General features: G+C 36.2%; 1 protein-coding gene across 2 annotated transcripts in view; it reads right to left on the bottom strand.

The window, feature by feature from the left end:
• SMYD3 (SET and MYND domain containing 3) overlaps nucleotides 1-24,968 on the bottom strand; it is a 383,658-nt gene that overhangs the window by 315,097 nt on the left and 43,593 nt on the right. For both annotated transcript variants that reach the window (XM_027657423.1, XM_027657424.1), the window contains exons 2-5: nucleotides 24,836-24,899; nucleotides 18,416-18,523; nucleotides 17,285-17,342; nucleotides 11,981-12,117 (exon numbers count right to left, since the gene is read on the bottom strand). In XM_027657423.1, the coding sequence (XP_027513224.1) occupies nucleotides 11,981-12,117; nucleotides 17,285-17,342; nucleotides 18,416-18,523; nucleotides 24,836-24,899 (367 nt within the window). The remainder of the gene's footprint in view (nucleotides 1-11,980; nucleotides 12,118-17,284; nucleotides 17,343-18,415; nucleotides 18,524-24,835; nucleotides 24,900-24,968) is intronic.

Genomic DNA, 24,968 nt, shown 5'->3' on the forward strand with positions numbered 1-24,968 from the left:
ACCTCCAGGGATGGTGACTCCACCACTTCCCTAGGCAGCCTGTTTGAAGGTTTGATGACCCTTTCCATGAAAAAAGTTTTCCTAGTAGCCAATCTGAACCTCCCCTTGTGCAACTTGATGCCTTTTCCTCTTGTCCTATCGCTTGTTACTTGGAAGAGACTGACGCTCAGCTCAGGTCTCCTCTGCAACTCCTTTTCTACAGACTAAATCAGCCAAGACTGATTTGGTAAGATTTTACTTTCATCTGTATATTTTCTCTATTTTGTATTTGAGAGTGACATTATTATCAGGACAAAGTGCTGAACTTTTTCTTTTAAAATACTGATTGAATATCATCTTTTGTCCATTTTTCAAAAAATTCACTACTTAAACACCTGGCAGTGAGCATTAGTATTGCTGACACTGTTTTGTCCTGTTAAATCAGAGTTGTCAGGTTATGATGGTAAAAAGATACCATGGCATTAAAATAAAGCGTATATTAAAAAAACGCAAACCAAACCAAAACCCCACAACAGATTTTTGTATCAAATACACTAAAAAAAGTCCACAAGAAATACCAATCACGTTATATATTTATAAAAAGAGAATAATACAACAATAACTGCCAATATTTTCACCAACTGCTCTGTATTGCCATCAAAAGAACAGCTTACTGTGGCACGCATTTATGTGATTCCCATGAAAGGACAAAAGTAATATACTTGATCACTTTTCCACATAAAAATCAAATGCAAATAATTTCCACCTATTTACTATAAAATCCGCTGCCCCCTGCTAGCGGCCACTATATTTTGTTTCTGGTAAAAAGTATAGAGCTGAAGTTCCTAACACTATCCACTGAAATCAGCAAAGCTGTTTGAATTTATTTCAGCTAAATATTTTTCACAAGGTATGGAGAGAGCATATGAGCATACAAAAATGACCAGTGCACATTATAAGGATAAAGATTTACAGTGATTGCTACAATTTCATCGCACCATTAAATATCCATCCTGTTTAATAATGTGATCTATTTAAAAGAGTTTGAAGTATTTGAAACACATATAATTTAATTTCACTCTCTTAGGGAGTTTTAATTCTTATTCCTATGAACGTGAGCGCCAATATAAGTAGGTATATCAAAATTCTCACCTTAAGTTCATCTTCTCCCTAAATCCTGTGCCAGAGCTTAACCATTTAAGTGCTGCTCACCTTCTTCCAGCACAATAATAAAATGCAACTTTATGAATCACATACTCAAATTATTTTCAAAAATAAAAAAGCGAAAAACCCTTACACTGAAATTGAGGAGAACTATTGGCTATTTTACTTGCAGGCACTTTCTGTAACAAGACTCAGTAGGTCTCAATTCTGGTTTCCAATCAAGATTAAAAATTAAATATTATGCCACATTTAACTTTCTGTTCCACAAGGCACTGATAGAAGAGGTGTAAAATTACGAAAGAAGTGAGCAGCCCAAAGTAGGTGTGCCAATATAGTCAAAAAATGGTGTTAAGGTTGTGTCTTGCAAGCAAAGCAAGGTTTGGATCAGGAATCAGTGAAACAAAGTAACCATTATAAGTCAGATCACATTGTTTTTCTTACTAACATGAAAAAAAAAATTCTTCCTGTCTTTTAAAGGGTGTTTGAAAAGACATGAGGATTTCCAGAGGTAGGCTGGAAGACAGGTTTCTGTTTTGATAGAACAGGATTTATAAATCATCATTTAAGAACAGCTATTTCAGGTCTAAATGAAGGTCAATGTGCAGCACAGTATCCTGTAACTGACCAACCCACACCAGATTCTTTGTGAAAAGGTTTAGCAAATGCACAGATATAGAGGGATCTTTCCACCAATATATCCATCCCAGTACCCATCAACCTCTGCGTTAGGAATTTTCTGAGCCAAAGGCTATATTAATTTTAAAAATGACAGCGACTTTTTTTCCAAATCTGCAGACCAGCAGTCACACTGGCCTAAGACATGACAAATCTGATGTTATCATCTTCCCTCAGGCCTTACCTTTTGATCTCCAACTTCTTACACATAACAGTACTACAGCAACACAGCACTAGAAACCCAGGATGAAAGGGCTCCCACAGTTCCACCCAACCTACCAAAGACTGATGAAGTAGAAATATCATATCAGAGCAACCAGATGGCACTTCTGACGAGGGGAAAATACTCCAAAGTCCAAGGTAACAGCTGTCAAGGCAAACCTGCCAACCCATAACTTGTCTGTAGCTACCCAGCATCTTGGATCCCATGCATATGGACCAAAAATAAATAAAAGTCATTAAATAAAACATTTACTTGTCCTTTTATATTTTTTCTCCTCCCCTTTTTCTGTCTCCTTTTTTCCAAAACAGGGAAAGTGGGGATGGGGATTCAGCTACAAGAATGAGTTGCCCTTTATTCTGCACTATGCCAATCCAAAATATTTTATGTAAAAGCTATTTAAAAGGTTCTATAGCATTTCAGAATCTCATAAATCTCTTCGTCTGTTTGGTATAGCAACCAAACCAGGGAAAATCTCTGAATTCAAAACAGTAAGTGTTTTACTGCGTGTATAAAGGACTTCATTAAAACCATCTGTCATAAGATCCAAAGCTTGTTTACTGTGAAATGCTACATAAAACATAACTGTGACTGCAACTCTGGCCTTTTTCTCATTGATCTGATATCTCCCTACCTACAGCTAACTGACAAATAGGAAAAGGCCATCAGCCCTCTTACTTCTACCTTTCTTGCTTCTTTTTTGCAAGTATGTCAAGCATTTTTGGGGGTTTTTTTTGCTCTCGCCTTAAGAATAGTTAGTATTTTCCCAATTGAAATAGAAAAAAAAAGGGTTGAGTCAAACATAGAAGAGTTTATTTTTTTCAGGTTCAAGTTTGGAAAACACCAATCTTTTAAATTATAATGGTATTTTAAAAAAAAAAAAAGTAAATCATCGCATTAATATGCTTAGATCACAATATACTGACTGACCCAGTTCAACTTAATTTATATGATATTAACAGGCTGTTAGAGACACCAGAGGCTTTGATTTGAACTAGTCCTACCCCTTTCAAACTCTGCAGTAAAAGAACAAGAACAAATAGAGCCTCCATCAACAAAGCAGTTTCTGGAAGCCACATTCAAGCACCAGTCATGTTATTCAAAACAATCCAAATTGGTCTGCAAGAGGTTGATATAGTCCTCTTTTAACAAAGATAAATGAGCTTGAAAACTAATCTATCAAAATAGATTGTGTTTAGTCAAAAAAGAAAAAGCCACTATCAGCAACAACATGTCTTTAAAGAAAGCCAAAAAGTCTGCCAGCTCTTATGTCATGCACAGTAACCTACTGCATCTGGATTTCCAAGGGCAATCCCAATCCTGTAATTACCCAGCAGTCACAACTAGTTTTCCAAACAAAGCTGAGCCTACACAGGAATAACAATTATAATAATGTTGTGTTGAGTGCCTTAACTTATAACAAACACATCAATAATATTTTTAGAGTTATTTCAGCATGTTCTGGCATAAAATCAAGCTTCATGACAGTTAAAAAGGGATTCTCCTAGGGATTCAAAGATCATAGGTTCATATATACTCTTCTGTATAACCTACACGTACAGAAGTCTTGCATGATCTATAAGACTCCGGTTTCATTTTCCCTAGCAAATGCATCCTACATCAAGTTAAATGCCAAGACATCCTTAATTTTTACCTTTCTTTTGCATAACAACACATGCCAGTTAGGTATGTGAAACAGTTTATTGAACAGATTATTGAAAACTTTTTACAGCATATGACTAGAGTGTAATATTAGTAACACTATAATAATAGCTGTGCTAATTCTTCGTTCGCGAAGCCTAGCCATGAATAATAGCACTGCTAATTAATTCATCCTAACCTATAGCGAAACAGTATGTGCAAAACTGCTAGCATTAACCATCATTCCATAGTGTACATTGAACATACTCACATAGCGCTGAACATAATTCAAATATAACATCTCCCAGAACACAGAAGAGTTAAGGCAAATATGTGGAGGCAGACTGACTTACCAAGACAGAATGACATGTGAGAGAATGCAGGCAGCTTCTGGTAACAAATCAGTGGGGGAAAAATTCCAGTTTAGTTCCCTGTTTACTCTTAAGTAGCAACGAGTACATTCAGATCTTGTCCGAACTCCCATGAAATCAATAATGAGACTCTGAATGCCTTAATCTCAATTTACTAGAATCTCACTGCACAAGGCTCAACATGTGAATGGATACCAAGGGTCAGAATGGATACCAAGTCAAACAGCACATATATGCCTGGGCACATGATCCCAGTACAAGCTAATCTGCAATCTGGACCAGAACAGTAGATAACCATCACTATGAAAAATTATCTTTCAGCTTTAAAAATCTTTCAGGCATTCTGGATTTTAAAATCTACTGTTTTTCTTTTTATTTAGGCCTAGTTATAAAATCAGTGTTACTGAGAGAAAAGTAAAGTTGACTGTTTAAACAAAGCTAGTTACAGTTTTCAAAAAAGCCAAGTGAAGGTCATTTCAAAAAGATCAAATGAAGACATCGTAGCATCCCATAGTCAGATCTTTTACTGTATCTTTTTTTTCTGAGAACTCAGCTTTACTTGGAGCAATAAATCAAAGTCACTGTGCCTTACTATTCCAAATTCCACAATTAATCATTACACGTATTAAATCAACGTCATTTCCTTTCATGAGCTAGAACAGCCACCTGTCATCCCTCTTGAAGGGCCTCCAAATTCACCATGCAATTTTGATTCTAAAGAGTGGTAAGAGCATTCTTATACTCAGGGCTTTTAATTTGCTCAGTGATGAGTACTTTTGTTAGTAGCACTGTAATGACAGGTGGATGAAGCAAATTTGTTGGTCTAAAAGAGTTGTTCCTTTTTGTGCCATGAAGAACTAAGACAATTAACATCTCCCCACTGAAATGGAAGAAGATGTACAACAACTACACACTGGAAAGGTGAGACATAAGAGAAAACTTAACAAACTGCAGCTAGACATCTTAATTCATATTACTACATGAAAATAAATCATTAAATAAGATCCAAGGAGATTCCTAATTACTAACAATACTAATTACAGAATTATCATCAGACAATTGAGAATTCCCTACTTAAAACTAGCTCAACTAACTACCAATTGCCACAGAAGGACAGCATGTAACACACTCCTCTGTTCATGCCTTGGAAAGCTGATTGTGTGAGCTCTGGAGTAAAACAGCTAAGAGAAGGCAGCAGATAAATACAAATTAATGTTATTACGTGCTTGCCTGACCCAACAAGCTTGGTGCAACAAGCTTTATCCTATATCTGCCTATGTACCATTTCTCCCCTCCACCACAGCAATGCAAAAATGCAGTCGAAAGAAATCTCCTCAAATTTCACACTGACAATAAAACTCCAGTCAAGTGGGTATCAGCAAGGCAGTGATTAAAAGCATATAGTGACATATATTCACAACTCCCCATTTCCCCTTCTGTGTACAGGTTAATGCTAGCAAAATAACTAATAGAAAATAGAATGAACTATACAAACCATTACAGAGCATCCAAAGGAGGGCAATGAAGATGGTGAAGGGCCTTGAGGGGAAGCCGTATGGAGTGGCTGAGGTCACTTGGTCTGTTCAGCCTGAAGACTGAGGGGAGACCTCATTGCAGTCACAACTTCCTAGTGAGGGGAAGAGGAGGATCTCTTCTCTGTGGTTACCAGTGACAGGACCTGAGGGAATGGCCTGAAGTTGTGTCAGGGGAGGTTTAGGTTGGATATTAGAAAGAGGTTCTTCACCCAGAGGGTGGTTGGGAATTGCAACAGGCTCCCCAGGGAAGTGGTCACAGCACCAAGCCTGAGAGAGTTCAAGAAGCATCTGGATGATGTTCTCAGGCACATGGGGTGTGACACTTGGGGATGGTCCTGTGCAGGTATAGAAATATCCATCAATTGAGTGGGCATCCAATCCAGCTTCCTCTGAAAGTTGAATGATACCTTGGCCTTGATGGTCATGGAAAAATAAAGAAGATGCATTTTCTACTTGTGAGTACAGGCAAAGCACAAGCTTTGTTGACGGACTGAAGAATATTCTTGTGCAGTGGGACATGGAAGAAAGCTTTAATAATGCAGGGTTTTTATTTTAAACTAGAAAAATACTCTCAGATTTCCAAAAGTGATTATAAAAATGTTAATAACAGCCCACAATTACTCTAAATTCAGAAAGGAGATATGTTCAAATCCATTCATCTGCAGTATCTATGACATCAGGGACACATTCGAGCAAACACATTTAAAATTTCTAAAAACCCATAACCAGCACAGAAAGTTTCAGAGGATTTGTAAGAAGAAATACAATTTATTGGTGGTTATAGATATGAAAAAATATTTACATAATCAAGAGGAAAGGGAGAGAAAAGGAATTAAATCACTAAGGCAAATTAGGTGATCTCCTAAAAGAAATACTCCTGGTTCTGACTCTGCCAGTCAATCAACATCTAACTTAGCTGAAGACAGCATGGGAACTTCCAGTGTAGTCATGCAGGGAGAGGCAAGCAAGAAAGTTGTCAGTTGTAGAGTTCTTGCACCTTACTTGAAGTATCTGCTGCCAGCCACTATTACAGATTAGCTATAAGCACTGTCATGCCAAGCAACTATTTAAGTTAGCCTTTGTCAGCTTCAGGTTGCTATTGTACAACCACGCTGTGAGGGCTGCTCACCAAAACAGTATCATAGCCTAATTGTTTCTTTCTCCATCTTATTTCTACACAAACTTAGGAGTAGTTTTAATGAAATAGAATATGCCAAAAATATTTTAACATCACAATTACAGTTGGAACAAAAAGATACATACTGGGGAATAGAGAGATGACACACTTCTGAGGACTGAATTTCATGGAGGCAGGTTTCATTTAATTGACATCCACTGAAATGCCTACATATGACAGAAGTTGTCTCAGCTTCTATTGATACTTGAACTGTAACAGCTATTTAGCTCTATAGCATAGCTTAGACAGACAACGTTATCCTAATTTCCAGAGAGGCTCTAAAGCAGCTCAGATAATTGCAAGCCAACAATAACACCATAAATACATGGTTCCCCATCCTACATTCAAAGAGAATGGTATTTTTCAACTATCAATCTACTCCAACGCCATTCTGGAAGTAAAACAATTTTTTGCCTTTTCATCTATTAAACATGTTGAACAAGTCTCAGAGCTGATTAATAATCCTTCCACACAAAATTCTAGCTCTGCTCAAAGCCAAAACAAACAAGCAAAAAATGCTTTAAGCAACCCCACTACAAATCATCCTAAAGACAAGGATAGAACAGTTTGCTGCCAACAGCATTACAAGCAGTTATCAGGTTTATCCTCCTCAATTAGATGCTTTTAAAATTGCTGATAATGGTTTCCATTTGCTATTCAGATCTTTACTAAACATCTCCATGACCTTGTTTCATGCTGGCTTCGCCTAAAAATAGGACATGCCTCAACCCCACATATTTTTGTACATGTACTCCAATTACTAAAACCACTAAAGCTTTTTATCATTACTGCTTCCAGTTCACTCCATAAGGGTGTCAGAAAACAGACTGATGTATATTACGTGCCAGAGACCACTGACTTTTTAAACACTGTGTTTTGTGGATATGCTCTGAGCAGCATTAGGCAAAGTAAGGGCAATTAAGTTCCTGGCCACCTGGATCTTTTTCAGTTCTGCACTAAAACAAACTCAAAGAACACCCAAAAAAAATAAAAACAAAACAAAGTTGCAAAATAGTCTACACTTCCCTGACATTTATTTCTCCAGAGTCTTTTCTGTCATCTTACTTCCAACTTAGCATGACAGAAAAAGGTTAACTAAACAAGAAGTATACACACACTTTCCTCACACGCGCTCTCCCCACTCAGGCCCACTCAAGGCAGTAACTTTTCTAGAAGATTATACTTTTCAATCTGTGCTGAATTAACTGTCTTTAAAATTAGTTTTCTCACTACCCCGCCCCCTTCAAGAGCAGAACTTTCTTTCCTACCGCACACAACCAAATTATTACAAATTCTACCCAACCATTCCTTGTTTTAAACCTCTTCTACCTCATTTTTTATATCCAGTACTTGTTATACTAGAGGCAGTTTGTAAAACAGATGGTGCACACTACAACTAAATGAGGGGACCCAAATGATACCATGAATTCAGTTCGAAGTATCAAAGTCTTAAGATCTCACTTTCACTGCAACAAACTTTGTTAGCAAAAGTTTATATTTTAATTGTCATCACACTGCTCTAATTTAAAACCAGATAGAATGCTTGAAGTCCTGTTTCATGATCTGGTATAATATCCTTTTGCTCTTCAAGGTAACTTCTGTAACTAAAAATTAAGATAATTGCTATGGTAAATTATCTCCCCAAATTATAATTCAATGATGAAATAACATGACATCACTAAGCCTGAAAAATCACATTTGACAGAAATAACTTCCTATAAAGATGCAACACCTTCATTTGGAGAAGTAAAGAGAGAGAGGTCTTATCAGACTGTTTATCACCCTTATTCCAGGTTACTGTTGCAATATTTCTTCCCATTTTATTGAAATGTTTACTATTTTTTCTCTAATTTCTATTTGCATCATTGCTTCCAAAGCTGATGAACAGAGGGTGGTGAGCAGCACATCCAGCACCTGCATAAAGAGGACTATTTCATTCACACATAGGTCTGTGACCTCTCCTAGGAACTGAATGAAATCAGCACATCTACTTTCAAAGTAAAATCTGTTCATAAGAAAAAGTGTCAAGATCGGAAATGTAGGAACGATTAAAAATTTCAGAAATCTAAAAATTCTCTGTCTAGTCCCTATCACCCCTTGTGCAGTTAAGATACTATCCAGAAGGTGAAATTTTGCACAATAGAAAAATTAGGAAGACTGTTATTTCAGGAGTTAAGTCACATCTCTGCTCTACAGGGTTTCCAGCATCCTTTCTCTAAAATTTTATCAACAGTTAAATCAAAACATCCTTTAGAAAACTTTTCTCTTCCAAAAAAAAATCTTTTTTAAGATTATTAAACTGCTCTAGAAGTCTGCTATGTAACAGTTCATTAACTGTCACTGGATTTTATCTTACTATTATTTAATGACAGAGGTTACTATTCTTATAAATGCAAGGACCTAAAATTAGGAGATCTTCAAAATGGCTATGATTCTATGAAACATCAGAATCTCTTCTTTTTTCTCACTAATTGGAAACTTTCAATGCATTTCAAAATGCTCAAAAAGTTAATTCTGACACAGTATGAGTAGTTGCAATTCTATGTCTACATTTGGTCTAAAAAAAAATCATCATAGGCCTGATTCCAGCCAGTAGAGTCACTCACAGTTTTACAGTCAACATGGTAAGTACAGAATTTATTCAATGTCTTAAAGTAGTTCACATGGTTCTGTCTGCTATTATGAAAAGAACCATAAATATATACAAAAACTTGAATTCTTTATCCGGCATCCATTAAATATCTCAAAGGATTTCAGGCCACCTTCTCACACATGTAAGTAAAAGCTGAAGGATAAAAGCAAGGACTGATTTTATCTCAAGGTTATGGAAACATCATTAAACCATAAAACCATGCTGTCAAAAATTTATCTTGACATTAGAAAATGTCTCAATGGAGTTAAAGCTTTAACACATAATTAGCTGCAGATAATTCTGTTTAATACTGAGGATCAGAATTTTAAAACAGTCACAACCTTGATAAATGGCATGATAAATAAACTGAAGCTTCCAAAAAGTGATCAGATAACAAGAATGAGAAAATTTAACTACAGCTCAAAGGACAGTTGATACAAAAGCAAATTGTCAAGTAAGAACAGGGCAACACTGTCAGAAAGGAAGGTACATTACCCTTCTGAAACACCTCCCCATCCAGTACAGCTTTTTTTCTTTTTTTCCCCCACAGGTCTCATGCAAACTTAAAAACCATTGGGGTGAAATTCTTTTCCCACGGAAAGAAATGGCGAAATTTTCTTTGATTTTCAGTGGGCAGTTTCTACAAGTTTGTGCTCAGGGGGGCTCTCTGCCTATTAAGCATAATAAGCAAGTGAATAAAACTATAATTAATCTTCACAAAGACAAGAGCAGTGGCCAGCTGAGAAAGAAGACTGTTTAAAAGAGCTTCCGAGAAGCTCTTTTGACCTAAATTAGTTGGAGATTTTCCAAGAAGTATCTGGAATTTAGTCATCTCACTGCAGGACCATTTCTCTCTTTTGTCTGGCAGTCTGCTTATTTTCCTTCTTGAGGATTCAGCATCAAACAGAATAAAAAAAAATGACCTTTGACTGGATCTTTTTGTGGCATGCAATGAAAGAACTGATCCAAAAAAGTTCAATGTTCGAATAAGCACCTACTGAACTTGAAAGGAATGCTGGAAGAGGTTGAGAAAACAAGATTACATCTTGAAGTCATGTATCTGTAGTATTTCTTTATTCTATGACCACACAGAGAAGTCATCACAGCTGGTCTTTTTTAGTTATACTAGAGAGAAGAGACTACAAAAGTCGTATCAGAGATTTTACAGTTCCAAAGCCTTAAATTTTACCTGCTGAGAATAAGCATCTTTATTCAGTTTAAGAAAAAAAAAAAAAAATCCTACGAGAATGTCAGAAAATGCCTGCTGCTACCTCACTGGGATAGGGGGAAATCAAATCCATATTTTAATATAATATCACACTTCATAGTACACTCATCTAACAACCAAATTGGAAAGCCTGTAAAATGCCACGTGGAAAATTAGAGTGGCAACAAAGTCTTCCAGAAAGAACTGTACTTGACTGAACTCTGAATGAGATACTAATTTTATTCCCACATAAAGCACACGGATATATGTAGTCAACTGCTCCTTTCTCCCAACCAACTCACCTGTTCAGGTCAGATCCTTCTACCAGCACAAGACAGTAAAACAGTTGGAATGAAGACTAGTTGCAACTTCTAATTGCCAATAAAATAAAAAATATCCAGAAAAACATCAGAGTTGATTATATTTTTCTTACTTCTGTTTATAGCAAAAAAAAAAAAAAATCCCATAACTGTGCAAAAAGGTTTTTAAAAATGTAAAAAAACCAGATATAGTATTTTTATTTCATTTCTTTAAAAGAGTTTTTTTCTTTTATTTGTATCAGAAGAAAAAATGTAATAGTTTGGCTTATTTAATAAAAGAACACATTAAAACAAGTACAACATGCATAACTTAAATCTTATGGTAGAATTTATCAATCCATTAGAAATGAAAAAAATTAAATGGAGTTAAAACTGAGTATTCTCCATAAAAATTATTTCTGTGGCATTATTCAGATTTAGCATTTTGAATTGAAAGCAATAAAATACATATGGCAAAAGCCAACAATATTTATTTTGTAACATTACATTTTACATATCGTGAAAACTAATTTCAAATACTTTACATGTAGTCTTCAAGCATAGATAATCCACAATGCCCCTCAAGAAAGCAGTTTGTGGGATACAAAAACCTGTCACAAACACCTGTTAGCATATACTACTACATGACAAAATGAGATGGAAATATGTCTGCAACTACAAGATATTTCACCTTGCAGAAAAATTCCAGGCTGAAGAGTGATGTTATATGCTCTTTATTACTGTGAAAAAATTACTTTGGTTGATTGACTCAATTTTATTTGAACTTGTTTGGGTTTTTATGCACCCTTTCTTTTTTTCCCCAAGAGCTTTAGCATGACAATTTTAAAAAAGGAAAAGAAATAATATCCTCTGGCTATTGCTTTAATTTTGAAGTGTTACAATTATATAAAGTTATACTTTTGCTTAAATACCTACTGAATAAAACAATAAATAGTTTGATTTCACTTTGTCATATATCACATTCTGGATGTATCTACTAAACTCCCACTCCAATACAGGTCAAGAACACAAGGAAAGCATAATTTATGAGTTGTCAAGCAACCTGATTTTAACACTTACTTTTGTGAAGATCTGAAAAAAGTCAATTGCAGGCGGCAATTGAGACTCATCCTGGATCTCAGTTTTCAAATACAGTTGCAACGTCTCTGCAAGGTGCCTGAGGCCATCTTTCATTTCTTCACTTAACCGTTCAATATCTTGAGGAGAAAGGAAAAAAGTATACTATGTCATAAACAGAACATTTCACCAACATTTTGAAAATGTCCAATAGCAGCCGTACAGTCTAGACATTTCCAGTCCCAAAATTAATCTTGACAGAGGGCAATTTTGACAGAGGACAGACATTTCTTTTTTTTTGTGACAGTTACCTATCAACACACAGCAGATTTTATCACATTGCTACTGCCAAATCATATGAATATGATGGTAAGTTAAAGTTCAAAAGCCAATAAATAAAGCAGATGTGTAAGCAGATGTAAGACACATAAAAAATCAGGCATCTGGGTTTGTAAGATTAACCACATTAAAAATGTGCTTGAAACTTTATGCAGCAGTACTTATTTTATTCTATATTCTCCACAGATGTGTTAGAAACACTTCATACTAGCAGATGAAACAGAAAAGTATTTTAGAGACAAAAGGAGTTTTGTACACTGCAGCTGGTAAAAAATGAATATGGAAGAATATTAAGTAAATATAATTTTATTATAAAGCACCACTATTCATGTTTTACAGATAGAAATCCTGAAGTAGAAAGATACACAGTGCTTTATTTTCGACTGAAGCGATTATGCATGCATCAGTCCTCTGATAACATGGAAAGTGAAACTCTGCTGCTGCCCTAGTAAGTTCACTACCTGATTACCTGCTTCACATTTTCTTTCTCCTGCCAGTTAGCACAGTATAAACTAGATCTAAACGCAGAATGTGAACGTGAACAGATTCAAGCACCAGTCTATAACAAAAGGTAGAGATTTATTATGCACTATGAATCAATTTTATCTCTGTATAATAGTGAATTGTTATTTTATTATAAATATGTATCCTTAGAGGAATGGAAATAACCTTTTACCAAGAAAGGTTCTTTCACGTACTTTAGATCCAAACTTGTGTGTCTCCTGGAAGGACAATTCGAGATCTGTGTTCCCCTTTAAAGCTAACTGCTTAGTCACTTAATTAAAAAGATGATTCAATTAAAGTAGAGGTCACTTGGTCTATTCAACAGGAGTCTGGTGTGTATACTTGGGTTTCCATAGTCTATCCCATCTGCCATCCCTCTGCTTGAAGGTGTTTTGTCAGCTGCAGATTGGTTATCACAGTTTCCATTTCACACACAAGTGAGCTGCTTTAACAGTCTCCTATGAACTACTACTGGCAGAGCACCAAATGCTGGCTTACTGAAATGGCAAGTACCAATGGTTAGCTACCAGCCAGGAGTCTTCCAGTGGAACCAGCTACAATTTCATTCTAGTCTGGTATGGGTATCCTTATTTGCAAACTCTTCAGTTCTGTTTAGATTTTCTCTGGAGTCACTGAGTGTCACTCTGCTTAGCTGAATGATGCAATCCTACCAGTACACTGTGTTATGGCAAATATACCCCTTTTCATGCCACATACTGAATTGGAGAAGCACCTATATCTCCTGTATGTTGTTTTCATTTCAGTGTAAAGTAACACCTTCCAAGATCTGCTCCCATTCCAATGGTCAGTCACTGCTGCTGACGTGTTACCTACAAGCCATATCCGGGATGACTCTGCAATGTGCTGAACAAGCAGTGACTACAGAGAAATCTTAAGCATAGTATGTCTCTACTTGGGTTAGGGAAGGAGAGACATGCTCTCCCAGTGCAATCGTATTCAACTCCTCACAAAGGTCAAACCAGTTAGTACTAAGAAGGCTGAGATATGCCTTTCCACACCTGGCACAAAGATGATTTACCCAAATTATCTGCCTTTTTATAGCTGCTCACAGCACCACCCATCTGCATCTTAACAGCGTGGACATTGCAAGCATGAATGAATGTAAATATTAGAAATCCAGACATGTATATTCTTAACAATGTACAGAAAATCTCTGGTATAGAAAAGCATAGTATCTATGAGGACTGTGTCTTCAAGAAAAGCAGGAAATTTTTAGATGACTGAAAAATCAAGTTTAAAAAATATAAAAGAAAAATCATAAACACATACTTGCATTTCTTATATAATATTCATTTGAAACCAAATTGCTTTTTATTCACATGTAATTATTCAAGACATGTGACTCACATTAAACTATCTGACACACACTGCAAAATATATTATAACAAAGAGAGGAAGTCATGGTTTGTTTCACTATTAGCAAATAAAACACCTCTAGAATGGAGAAGAGGAATTGTATGAGCAGCATGTTATAAATGGACATTGCAGCTTAGGACAGATGTGAACATGAATACCAAAACCAACTGGAACTTCTGGAGAACTGACAGAGATGGGAACAGAATGCAATTATCCACACTGGAATCTGTCCAGGACATCAGAGTTAATGATCCAGCAAAAAGTCCCATGGCATCCTTAATGGTAAATGATCATGACATGGTTTTCACAGCACACAAGAAGACAAGGCCAAAAGCAAAATGACATGAAATTTGTGAATCTTTTCATTTTTTAAGAAACTTTTTCCAATTGTTTAAGAACCCTAGTGTGGGAGACAAAATGCTACAAAAGGCCAGTGGAAAGTTTTCTAAATAAGGCATGGGGATTTAATTATGCAACTCTGATACTGATACAAGTAGCAGAATATCTACCCATAGTAAGGCGCACAAACTCTTTCCTGCATACTGAATCTTGGTAAGTAAAAACAAAGATAATTTCTGAATTACTGTAACATATAGAGAGCCTGTAGGTAAGGAAGGAATGGTCTTAAAATAGGTAAGAGCTAGCAAAAGTAACAATGCACACAGATACCCCTCCTACTTAATCTGAGTTTCAGGGTACGCAACGAATTTGAAGGAACTATGGAGATGGGAACAGAACTTTATAAAGGGCTTAATGCCTCCATATAATTTGTTGGGGTTTCATATATTACATATTTCATCAGATAATTATTCAACAAGTGTATAAGACTTCATATGCTTCTGTTCCGTTTATATGTCTCACACACTAAAAATCAACCCCCTGTATAAAGTAATGTTAAAAAGTTATAGCGTAAAGCAGATTGAGACAGCATAATGACAATAATAATTTGCAAATATTCTGGACTTCCAGGTGGGGGAGGTGGAAAAAAAAAAAGGAAAAATAAAGGAGTATCAATTAGAATTCTGTCATATTTCCGAATGGTGTTGAAACACTATCTTTACATTACAAAGATTCTTCCTAAGAATCTTTTTGCTTCAGAATATCATAGCCTGTATTTTTAGTTCATGTGATTCCATTCAAAGAAATCTTTTCCCCTATATACTTAGGCCTCTAATAAAAATGCATTTTTTTCTACAGATTCTACCACACAGAGAAATAAAGGAAATCTTTATCAACACCATCCACAAATCATACAGTAAATGGAAAAAGTGTTATTAAATAGCAGCTTTTCAAGGATATAGAGACAGCAAAAAGCATCACAGTTACTACAAGCTGTCACAGCAACACAAAACACTTCTGGACTATTTTAACTGCAAAACCATAGAGACCATCTATTCACTCTAAAAAGGAATCCAGGAAAACAACAAAAGTAAAGAATCTGCCAAAATCTTTACCTAAGATTATGCATAGGCCATTTGTACTGTATTCTGTTAGGTAGCAACTTCAGTTAATGTCTAGGAGTCCTAAACACTTTGTGCTGTGGAGTTAAGTAGATTACACGGAAATTGCTGTTAAAACTCCTAGAGTAAACACAGAGGGAACACTCTCATCTGCCTCCTCCTAAACTAACTGGCTATGGACCTGTCATTGCTCTATCAGTGAGAGGATAGTCACTCCATCCCTATCACAGGTCATATCAGGATTTCCTTTAGAATGAGAATTTTAGCAGAAATTCTAGTCATACAACATATTTTTGTACCATTTCTCTCCAGACAACTTATCACACTATTCCCCTTGCCTTCAGTCAACTCAAGGAAAGCTGAGATCATCTCCTGAAGGCTACTGTGAAACCTCAGTTTGTATGTAATGATCAGGTACACAAAAATCTTTGCCTACACTAGAGACAACTGCTATACAAGTGATCAGTATTTAATTTTTAAAGGGAAACTCCTCCCTCCAGCTCCTCCTGGGCCACTCTGCAAGCAGACATTGGTACGGTAGATTTCTTTCCTTGGACCCCAGCAGTACCATGAAGCATAAAAGCCCACAAGTCTTCATCATTTTAACTTCATTTGAAGCGTCTATTCTCCATAAAAACCTTGTTACACAATTTGAGAATATCCACTGCAGAAAATCATGATGTTTGAAATAATTGAAATTTAACCCATTTTAATTTGCTACCTTAAGTTCTTTTGCCCTTGTAGTTTGGAAGAAAGTAGTAGAATGTCAGGAGGTACAGAAGTAAAATATAATACTCTGTATTGCAATTTTTATGTTTATGTGGGTTTTATTTTTAACTAACTATACCAATAGATCAAGTTGGTTTATAGTCAAAGCTTTGGAAAATACTAAAAACATATAGAGGTAATCAAAATATTCACATTACTCTACAGAAAATCCCTCTAAACAGATGCAAGAATGAACCAAGGATGCATTTCTCCCTTTCTAAGTCTTTAACCTTTAAGATGCCACAAAATCTGGAAAAAATGTTTTCTATATCAACTTTAGCTCTGCTGAGAGATTGTAATAAGCATCCTTTCCTACCGAAGCAGTTGAAACTTGTGAAACTACAAAAGTAATACCTGCAAAATTTAATCTTTTTTTCCTCCTTCGAAAAGTCATGCAGAAGAAAGACATATACATATCCTTTGTAAATTTTACATTTCTTTCCTTTTTCTGGAAGTTCTTTTGAAGCTTTATGCAATAGCACATAAGCATTAAAAAAGTAAAACTCAATGTAAAAATGTATGTATTTTTGTATATGTATGCAAAAATATTGACACTGTATGTAGTAAGGCACACATCAGTTAAATTAAAAATGAACAGGCAAGATGTGCACTGTAAAATGAGAAAAAAATATTAAAACAAAAAATCATGTGGAAGTTTTGCTTGAAGAAGGTACACACGTTTTTCCCTTGATCTTAGAAGGAAACTGTTCTTCTCCACAGGGGTTTTAGCAAGTTTTGTCTTTGATTCTGTTATTCTACAGAGCAAACCTTCAGAAGGCAAGTTGCAAGAAAATCACATGGCCATTCTGTAAAGCAGACCTTGGAAGTATTTCCTGAAATATGGCTGGCAATTACTTACTTGACTGAAGATCGGCAACAGAGTAGAGTCGCTCAGAAAGGCATACTGACTGTCTGAGCTGTAGAGAAAACCAGATAACATTTACATACCATAGTTTATCTTGAAAACACTCTAAAAGATTGATTATTCCATGTGATATATCCATAAGATAATTAGGTAAAGTTAACGGTGTCAACATAAATGCAGTACTTTGCATAAACTATCCTAAAAAAAATAATTTCTTTTGTTGTTATAACTTCTACTAATTTTAATTTTTTTTCAGCACTTTGACAGCTGACCTTTAGTAATTTACTTTGGCCCTTCACAGTATAATTGAAAGCAATTTATGAGGTTTACAGTTTCAGATTTCATGTGACTATAATTAATGCACAGTATTACTAGGTACATATTTGCCCTTTAAAAACCATCATGCACAAGCTCTTCCCAACAATGTATGATGTGAAATCATATTTTATCACCTCAAACCACAACAAACGCACACATTTTTATCCAGGACACAGAGCATCATGGAAGGCTTAGCAAAAAAATTAGCAAATCCCTTTTGATTTACAATCCCACACAGTCATAAGCTGCTTAACCTAACAGAAAATTTAGTCCACATAAAGTAATCAAACTGTGGGAATGTCAAACACCCAGGACTTCGAAGAGACTTTAAGAAAAAAAAAGTCATTGAGATTAAGAGAACCCAACAGGGAAAGCATGGCCTTATGCCCTCTAAAGAAATGGCTAACAGCGCTTCTGTCCTTACCTTCATTCAAATAAGGCTGAATGAGGTTCCCCACAAAGTTTATAGAAATGCACCAATAACTCCAGTAGTATTGAAGGAAAAACAAAGTCTCCTTATGCCTTCCCCACAGGCAGAAATAAGTTTGGAATGCTACCACACAGTCATAGGAAAAGAAAGTCAATAAACAGCTCTCTTGAGTTTAATTATGTCCAGTTTGGTATCTCTTGATCCTTTCAGCATTTCCGCAAATTAGTCAGCAATCTTGTAACGCACTATGCAGTCCAATTTTGTTCAGCAGTCCCAGTCACTTCAGCCTTCTAGTTCTTAATCACATTAAAAATGTAGAGTGAGAAACTATTTATCTGAATCTGCTGCACTGAATTATCTAAAAGAATGTCACTTACTAGTTTAAAAACAATCCTTCCAGCAAGTCTGACAGAGTCTGGAGGAAAATTCGGCTTGATGCTCTTAAGACACCTGCATTCCTGCTTGTGGTCCAGCCAAGCTTCTTTCTATTAAGATTTTTTAAAAAAGAAAAAAAAAAAAAAAGAAGTGCATGTTATTATACATAACATTGTATCCTATTTTATATATATACATATATATATTATTTATATAGTTATTTACAGTTATATATGCACACAAACATGTTCAAAGCTGAAAGTCAGCTCCAAAAGACCATGAAGGGAACTTTCCTCAGGTACTGATGTACAGTGACCCTGGCAGCCTCCAACACAGCAACCCTGGATGCCAATTGCAGAACACACAGCAGCACATATGTTTTGGCAGCATAGTCCAAGAATGCAGCTAAAACATGAATGTCATGGAAACCAACAGTCTGGGTTAACCAAGCCCATCATGCCATTTCCTCCTCAAATGTAATTAACTGTGTAACTGATACTATGGACACTGGAGCTACAGCAGTGCAGGTTCAGGACACAACATTATCACCATTAGGTTACCTCTGAATTTAAGAAAATCTAAGAAAAGCATAAACAAAAAACTGCACAGTCAAGTTCCTAGGCCGCTTCCTTTCCAATACAAACCTTACTTAGTCTGCTTCATATTGACGTCTGACAACATTGTACCATATACAAACACTGTGTCTGATGCCATTAGTACACAAAAGGAGCAAATGAAGACAGAATGAAAACTGCACAGAAATCTAGAAGAAACACCTCCATTTCAGTCCCATGTTCCTGTTACCACAAATAATTTTCTTTACCTTTATGCACCATGCTATAAATTGCATCATCAGCTTAGTTTGCATTGATATCACCATTCCAGCTAGCTGAAACCTTTATTAGATAAAAAAAGTGGGCTCTGATTCTCATTTTACTGTGGCAAGAAGCAGTAACAGTATGTAGTTGCATACTTCACAAGACGGGAGAGAACTAGAAAGGATACTAGCCAACATACACAACACTCTAGGTACATGTTCCCTCAGCAATTAAGACTGCAGAGACCTTTGGAGTACATTCACACCACTAAATGCAGCTGCTTTAAATCAGTGGTCAAGTTTTACGCACTTTCAATGCTGAAAAAATTGTACCCAAGGATCTCTGAGCTAATGAGGCATTAATGTCCAGGGTTGGAAGGACTTGTGATGATATTTTCACAGTTCAGACCAGAAGTAGTCACTGAATCCAAAACAGAAGATGGAACCAAAAATATTTTAGTTGCATATACTACCTGAACCTGCAATTTTTGTTTCATGGCCCACTTTAATTAGGGTAGCACACGGAGACTAACATTTCCATAGCAGAGAAGAGACAGGATGACAAGATAGAGGAAAGCTGCTATATAATGAAATATGTCTTTTTTTTCCCCTCATTCATTGTTTCCTCCAGATCAGTGTAGAAGAGCAACAAGAATGAGTCATCAGCTAAAGAAACATCGTTGAAGAGACAATTTCTGATCATCTTTTTTCCTTGCCTTCCCTCTTTACATGCAGAAAATTCTGTTTATAATTTACAAAAACTCCAAGTCCATCTCATTAACATACTACATATTTACACATTTTATTTGCATATTCACAGTTTATGTTTGAAGCCACACAGCTGCTTCAAATAGTTTTAAGAGCAAATTGAAAGAACAGGGCACAACGAAAATTTGCTACAATGACAAGAACTCAGAATAACCAAGGGCTTCTGAAGGTGTCACTTTCTCACAGATATGCAGTAAGGGGAAAAAAAACGAACTCAGAAAAACAGCTTCCATTAGGTAACTGCCACGGAGAAAATGATAAAATGTCTAATATAAAGAAATTACATGTTCAGCAATTAAAAAAAGGAAAAAAAAAGAGAAAATGGCAGACGTGTAAGGGTACATCACACCTGTGGATGCTGACATTCTAGTTATAAAGATTCCATAGACAATCACACAATTTTCTTCTTAAGCTGCATACAAGAGGAGGAATTGTTTCAAGTAACTAGGTTTCAGCACGAGTAGCATTTATTCCATTTCATTCCAGAATTTTTTCCCCATGTGGCTTACACATAATAAATAAATTGGACTTTTTATTTCTTTCAGATACATATGAGATTTGTGATTTCATTTCCTTTACCCATAACTCTACAAGGGGAAAAAATGACACCAAGAAGGCATTAATCCAAATACAGTTAGTGTCACGTGCTGTCTGACAAATATAAGTTAAGTATTTAGTGCTGAACAGAATTATCCTTGTCTAGAAGAAACAAGGTCATGCTTGTAAATGTCCAGACATCATTCTGTGTAATATAATTACATTGGCATTTTTATCCCACTTAAACTAAAAATGTTCTATGGAGTGAGCCTTTATCTGTCAAAATTTTTCCTCTACATAAATGTCGAATGGAATTTTAAACATGCTAGAGGTGACATCAAAATGATTAATAGCTTACCCAACCAATAAAGCCCTACTGAGATGAAATATGCTGTACAACATAGCATCATATGCCATGTTTCTTTGAGATGCATTCCCACGTGATAAGAACAATTCAAACACATGCCTTCCATGAAACAGCACTTCGGCCAAAACTGATGCCAAAAAGGAATTAGTCTGACTCCTCTGCAGAAGGAGCTGGAATGGGGACTGCCATTCTCTTCCTTCCAGCTCGTCAGGGAGAGAGGGGAAAGCTCCAAACGCATTAAGCATAATGAAATTCAACAATATTTCTTCTCACTACCACTACAGCAATGATACAAATTACAGAACTTGAAACCATGAAGATTTGTGACCCTGGAGAGACTTAATTTAAGAGTCAGTCTCTAACAGTACTTATTGGATGGGCTTATGTTAGTCCCACAGTTCTTTGTGGGAGGCTTTTCTTAATTCTGTGTATCCTGGATTTCAGTCAAGGTTTTTATATTCCAGATCAAGCATGAGTGTAAATACTGTAATGCAGAGGTATAGCCACCTGGTGTGACCCTTCTCCTCCATGCCAGGGAAGGTCTTCCAATTTTACAACAGATATTTTTTTTGCCCTATTAGAAATGAACACTAACAGAAGGAGGCAAAGAAAGGCAAAGTGAAAAGTACAGGTCAATACACAGCCCTCCTCCTCCAGCCTCGACTACACTCAGCAACTCGGAACGAATATCCCTCCTTTTATTTCCTCCCAATGCATTGTTTCTCATTCAAGCTCAATGCATCCCAAGTGCAAATCCTCAGGTTTTACCCAGGTGAAAAGGGTCAGCACTCACATGGCTTAGGAGATAGTGCAGCACAAGCTGTTTGCTGGTGGCAGATTGAGACTGCCCACTGAACCAGCAACACACAAACTCCAATGCCTCACTGGACAACCCAGGCACAGGATCCCCTCCTGCTGGCTCAAGGCACAAGCAAAAAGACCACTCGCATATGCCTGCAACATCTTGCATATTTTTAGCTAAGCTATTTTGCCAATGTGCATCCATTCTTTCACAGACATATGCTACCCCAGTCTCCCAACAGTGCCTAAGCCTAACAAAGATCCTAAACCAACGTTTATGAAAAAAAGGTTTCCCTTGTCCCCTATGTAGGATGAAAAAAATTAATCGCTTCCTGCAGATTAATGTACCAATGAAAAGCCGCTAATTAAGAAGAGCTCATTAAGAAAAAACCAAAGGAGAATATTTTTCCATTGGAAGGTTTTGGTTTGTTAAAAGGAAATAATCTGTAATTTACAAAGGATTGTTCATATTTTTACAAAATGTCTTTTATTTTTTATTGAGACATTTCACTTTTATTACATTATTTCAACAATGTTGGATAACATTGTTGAAATCACATTCTGAATTCTGCCTGAAATGACCCTCCCATTTGTCAGGGATTATCATCGATATCACTGGTCCCCAATCTAAGGGATGCACCATATTAATAAACATTGCCCGGGGAGATCACGGCATTATGAGGATTATGAAGAGCAGGAGACATGGTAACTCTGCATTTGAAAAGACACCCAACCACATAACACCGCTAGAAGGCAGACAGCACCATGAAATTAGGCATCAACAAGTGGGAAAGGGGCTACAACACAGAAACGCCAAATAGAGGCAAAAGTCAATGAAGTCTGACTGCAAAAAAAATTAAAAGTAGAAAGTCTACATATACTTGATCCTGAAATTATAATTCAGTTGAAAAAGGTCACCCTAAAGGATCTCTTCCGATAAGTTCCAGTTCCTCCTTTCTAATATTTTTTAAAGTTAATTGAAGTGGTAGAAGTGAAATCAGCTTGCTTCAACGAGCCTGAAAAATAATGGTAATGTTTGAAATTTGGAAAAACTCACTTGTAATTTTCAATACTGACATTATGGAGATTCGTAAGAACTGGATATTCTGATTTCTATTTTTTTTTTTCCAGGACTCCTAGCTCTGCATACATATCCCCTTAAAGGATAATTATTCTCACAGAAAGTCTCAAGAAGAGAAACATTTCAAAACTATTTCTTCTCCTTAAGGTTAGCCTGAAGAAAGTTTTTTGTACCACATGACATTTTAAAACAAATGAAGATGCTTACAAGATATTTGCAGGTTAAAAAAAATGGCTCTTTTTGGTACATCCTGACATAGAAATCCCCTGCTGGATTTACTTTGAAGTTTCCTTTACAAAGTCTATGTTTATCCTAAACCTAGTTTAGCTACTGAGATTAACCTTTTTTTCTAAGTCAGATTTTTACATTAATTCTGATTTCCTTTAATGTGTTAACCACAAAACTCCAAAAAACTAGCAGATTTTAAGCCTAAGTGTTTTGATTTGCAGTATTCATTTAACACACATCAAAAAATAAATAATTCTGCAAACTAAGTGTAAACTGTAAATCCAACTGCATAACTTGCATTTCAAAATTATCTGTATTTATAATACTAAAATAGTCCTGTTCTGTGAATATTCACTTTTTTAAATGTGCAGACTGCAGTTTCATTCAATACCCTGCTGTTTATTTGTTGACCAATTAGTTCAATTAGAAGTGCACATATTAATGAATTGCACTAAAGCTACAGAGGCTAAGCAGGGCACAGTGCATTTGGTTTAGCTTTGCTAACACCTGCTATAAAACCAGAGCTGCACAATAGTTTAGCTACCTTATCAGAATAAATAGGAATTGGAGGACAATTCTCAAGAGAAAGAGATCTGGCTGGTCTCAGTTTTATCTTGATCATCTGTCCTCGGTCATCAATCCCAATAAATTCACTGTTTTGACTGAAAAATAACTTTTTTTTCTGTTATCTCAATTGCTACCTAACATCACAGGATATTATATAACATTAATTCAATATTTATTTATATTGACAGTTCAAGACATTATGTAATCGAAAATACAGAGCATTTTAAGTGCAGATTACTTTTAACAGCAGTAGCCTGTCTCACTGAAATCAATACCTACAGCGTGGATGGCTTCAAGCTCACAAATCCCAGAGCTAGAAGCATAAAGCAAAGATACCCAGGATGCCTTCAGGCTGTCCCTTTTGAATCCTTGAAGCACATTCACATAGTTGTGTTCTCCAAGGAGGAAGCCCCATTTCCTACATTCATTGCCTCTACACCTTGCAGATTTGCTTGTGCAGGTCAGTGCCAGCACAGTCTCATTCCACATTAGAGACCTCTCAACAGCAGCTTTACCAATGACTCTCCTGGAAGATATTTGTTTTAAACATACCTTAAGAATACTCTGGTCTTTTATATTCTTTACAGCCATGTTTTCCTTATGATCTCCCATAATAAATCTACCTGTAGCCTTATTATTGATGCTACAGTAAGCACCTAATGTACGTTGCACACACATGCCATATGATGAATCAAAACGACATATCTTCCTCCTTTCCCTCTCCATATGTTTTAATCCCCAAAAGAAGGAGTTTCTGGCATGTTGAGAATACTACAGATTATACTAAGGCAGAATTGTTTATAGAAGCACATGATACGTGAGAAGATCAGCCCTGAGGAGAAAGACTTGGGGATACTGGTTGACAAGACGCTCAACATGACCCGGCAATGCGCAATTGCAGCCCAGAAAGCCAACTGTATCCTGGGCTGTGTCAAAAGCAGCGTGACCAGAAGGTTGAGGGTGAGACCCCACTTGGAGTGCTGCATCCAGCTCTGGGGTCCCCAACATAAGAAGGTCAAACATCATACATTTCAACTTAATTTTTGTCTATTGCACTGATTTAATCTTGTATTTGTAATTATAAAAATATTCAAATAAAACAAGGTGGCATGTTTACACATCCTGTCCAAAACTACAAATAACATATTGCAGTGTGGAGGTGCACTGCAACATGCAAACCACAGGCAGACCCTGTAAATAAGGTGTTCAAATGCCTGTTTTCTTAAACCCTTCATAGCTGTTATTTTTCATCTTACCTGACAAGATTTACCACAGTATTTAGCAACCTTGCACTGAGAGCATCTGTGCAGATGTTCATTCCTGTCAAGGAAAAAAAAAAGAAAAAATATCATAAATACAAATGGAGTTTTGTATTTATCCTTCTCACAT

Source organism: Corapipo altera, unplaced genomic scaffold (assembly GCF_003945725.1).
Source record: "Corapipo altera isolate COAL_440 unplaced genomic scaffold, ASM394572v1 2c, whole genome shotgun sequence".
Lineage (NCBI taxonomy): Eukaryota > Metazoa > Chordata > Aves > Passeriformes > Pipridae > Corapipo > Corapipo altera.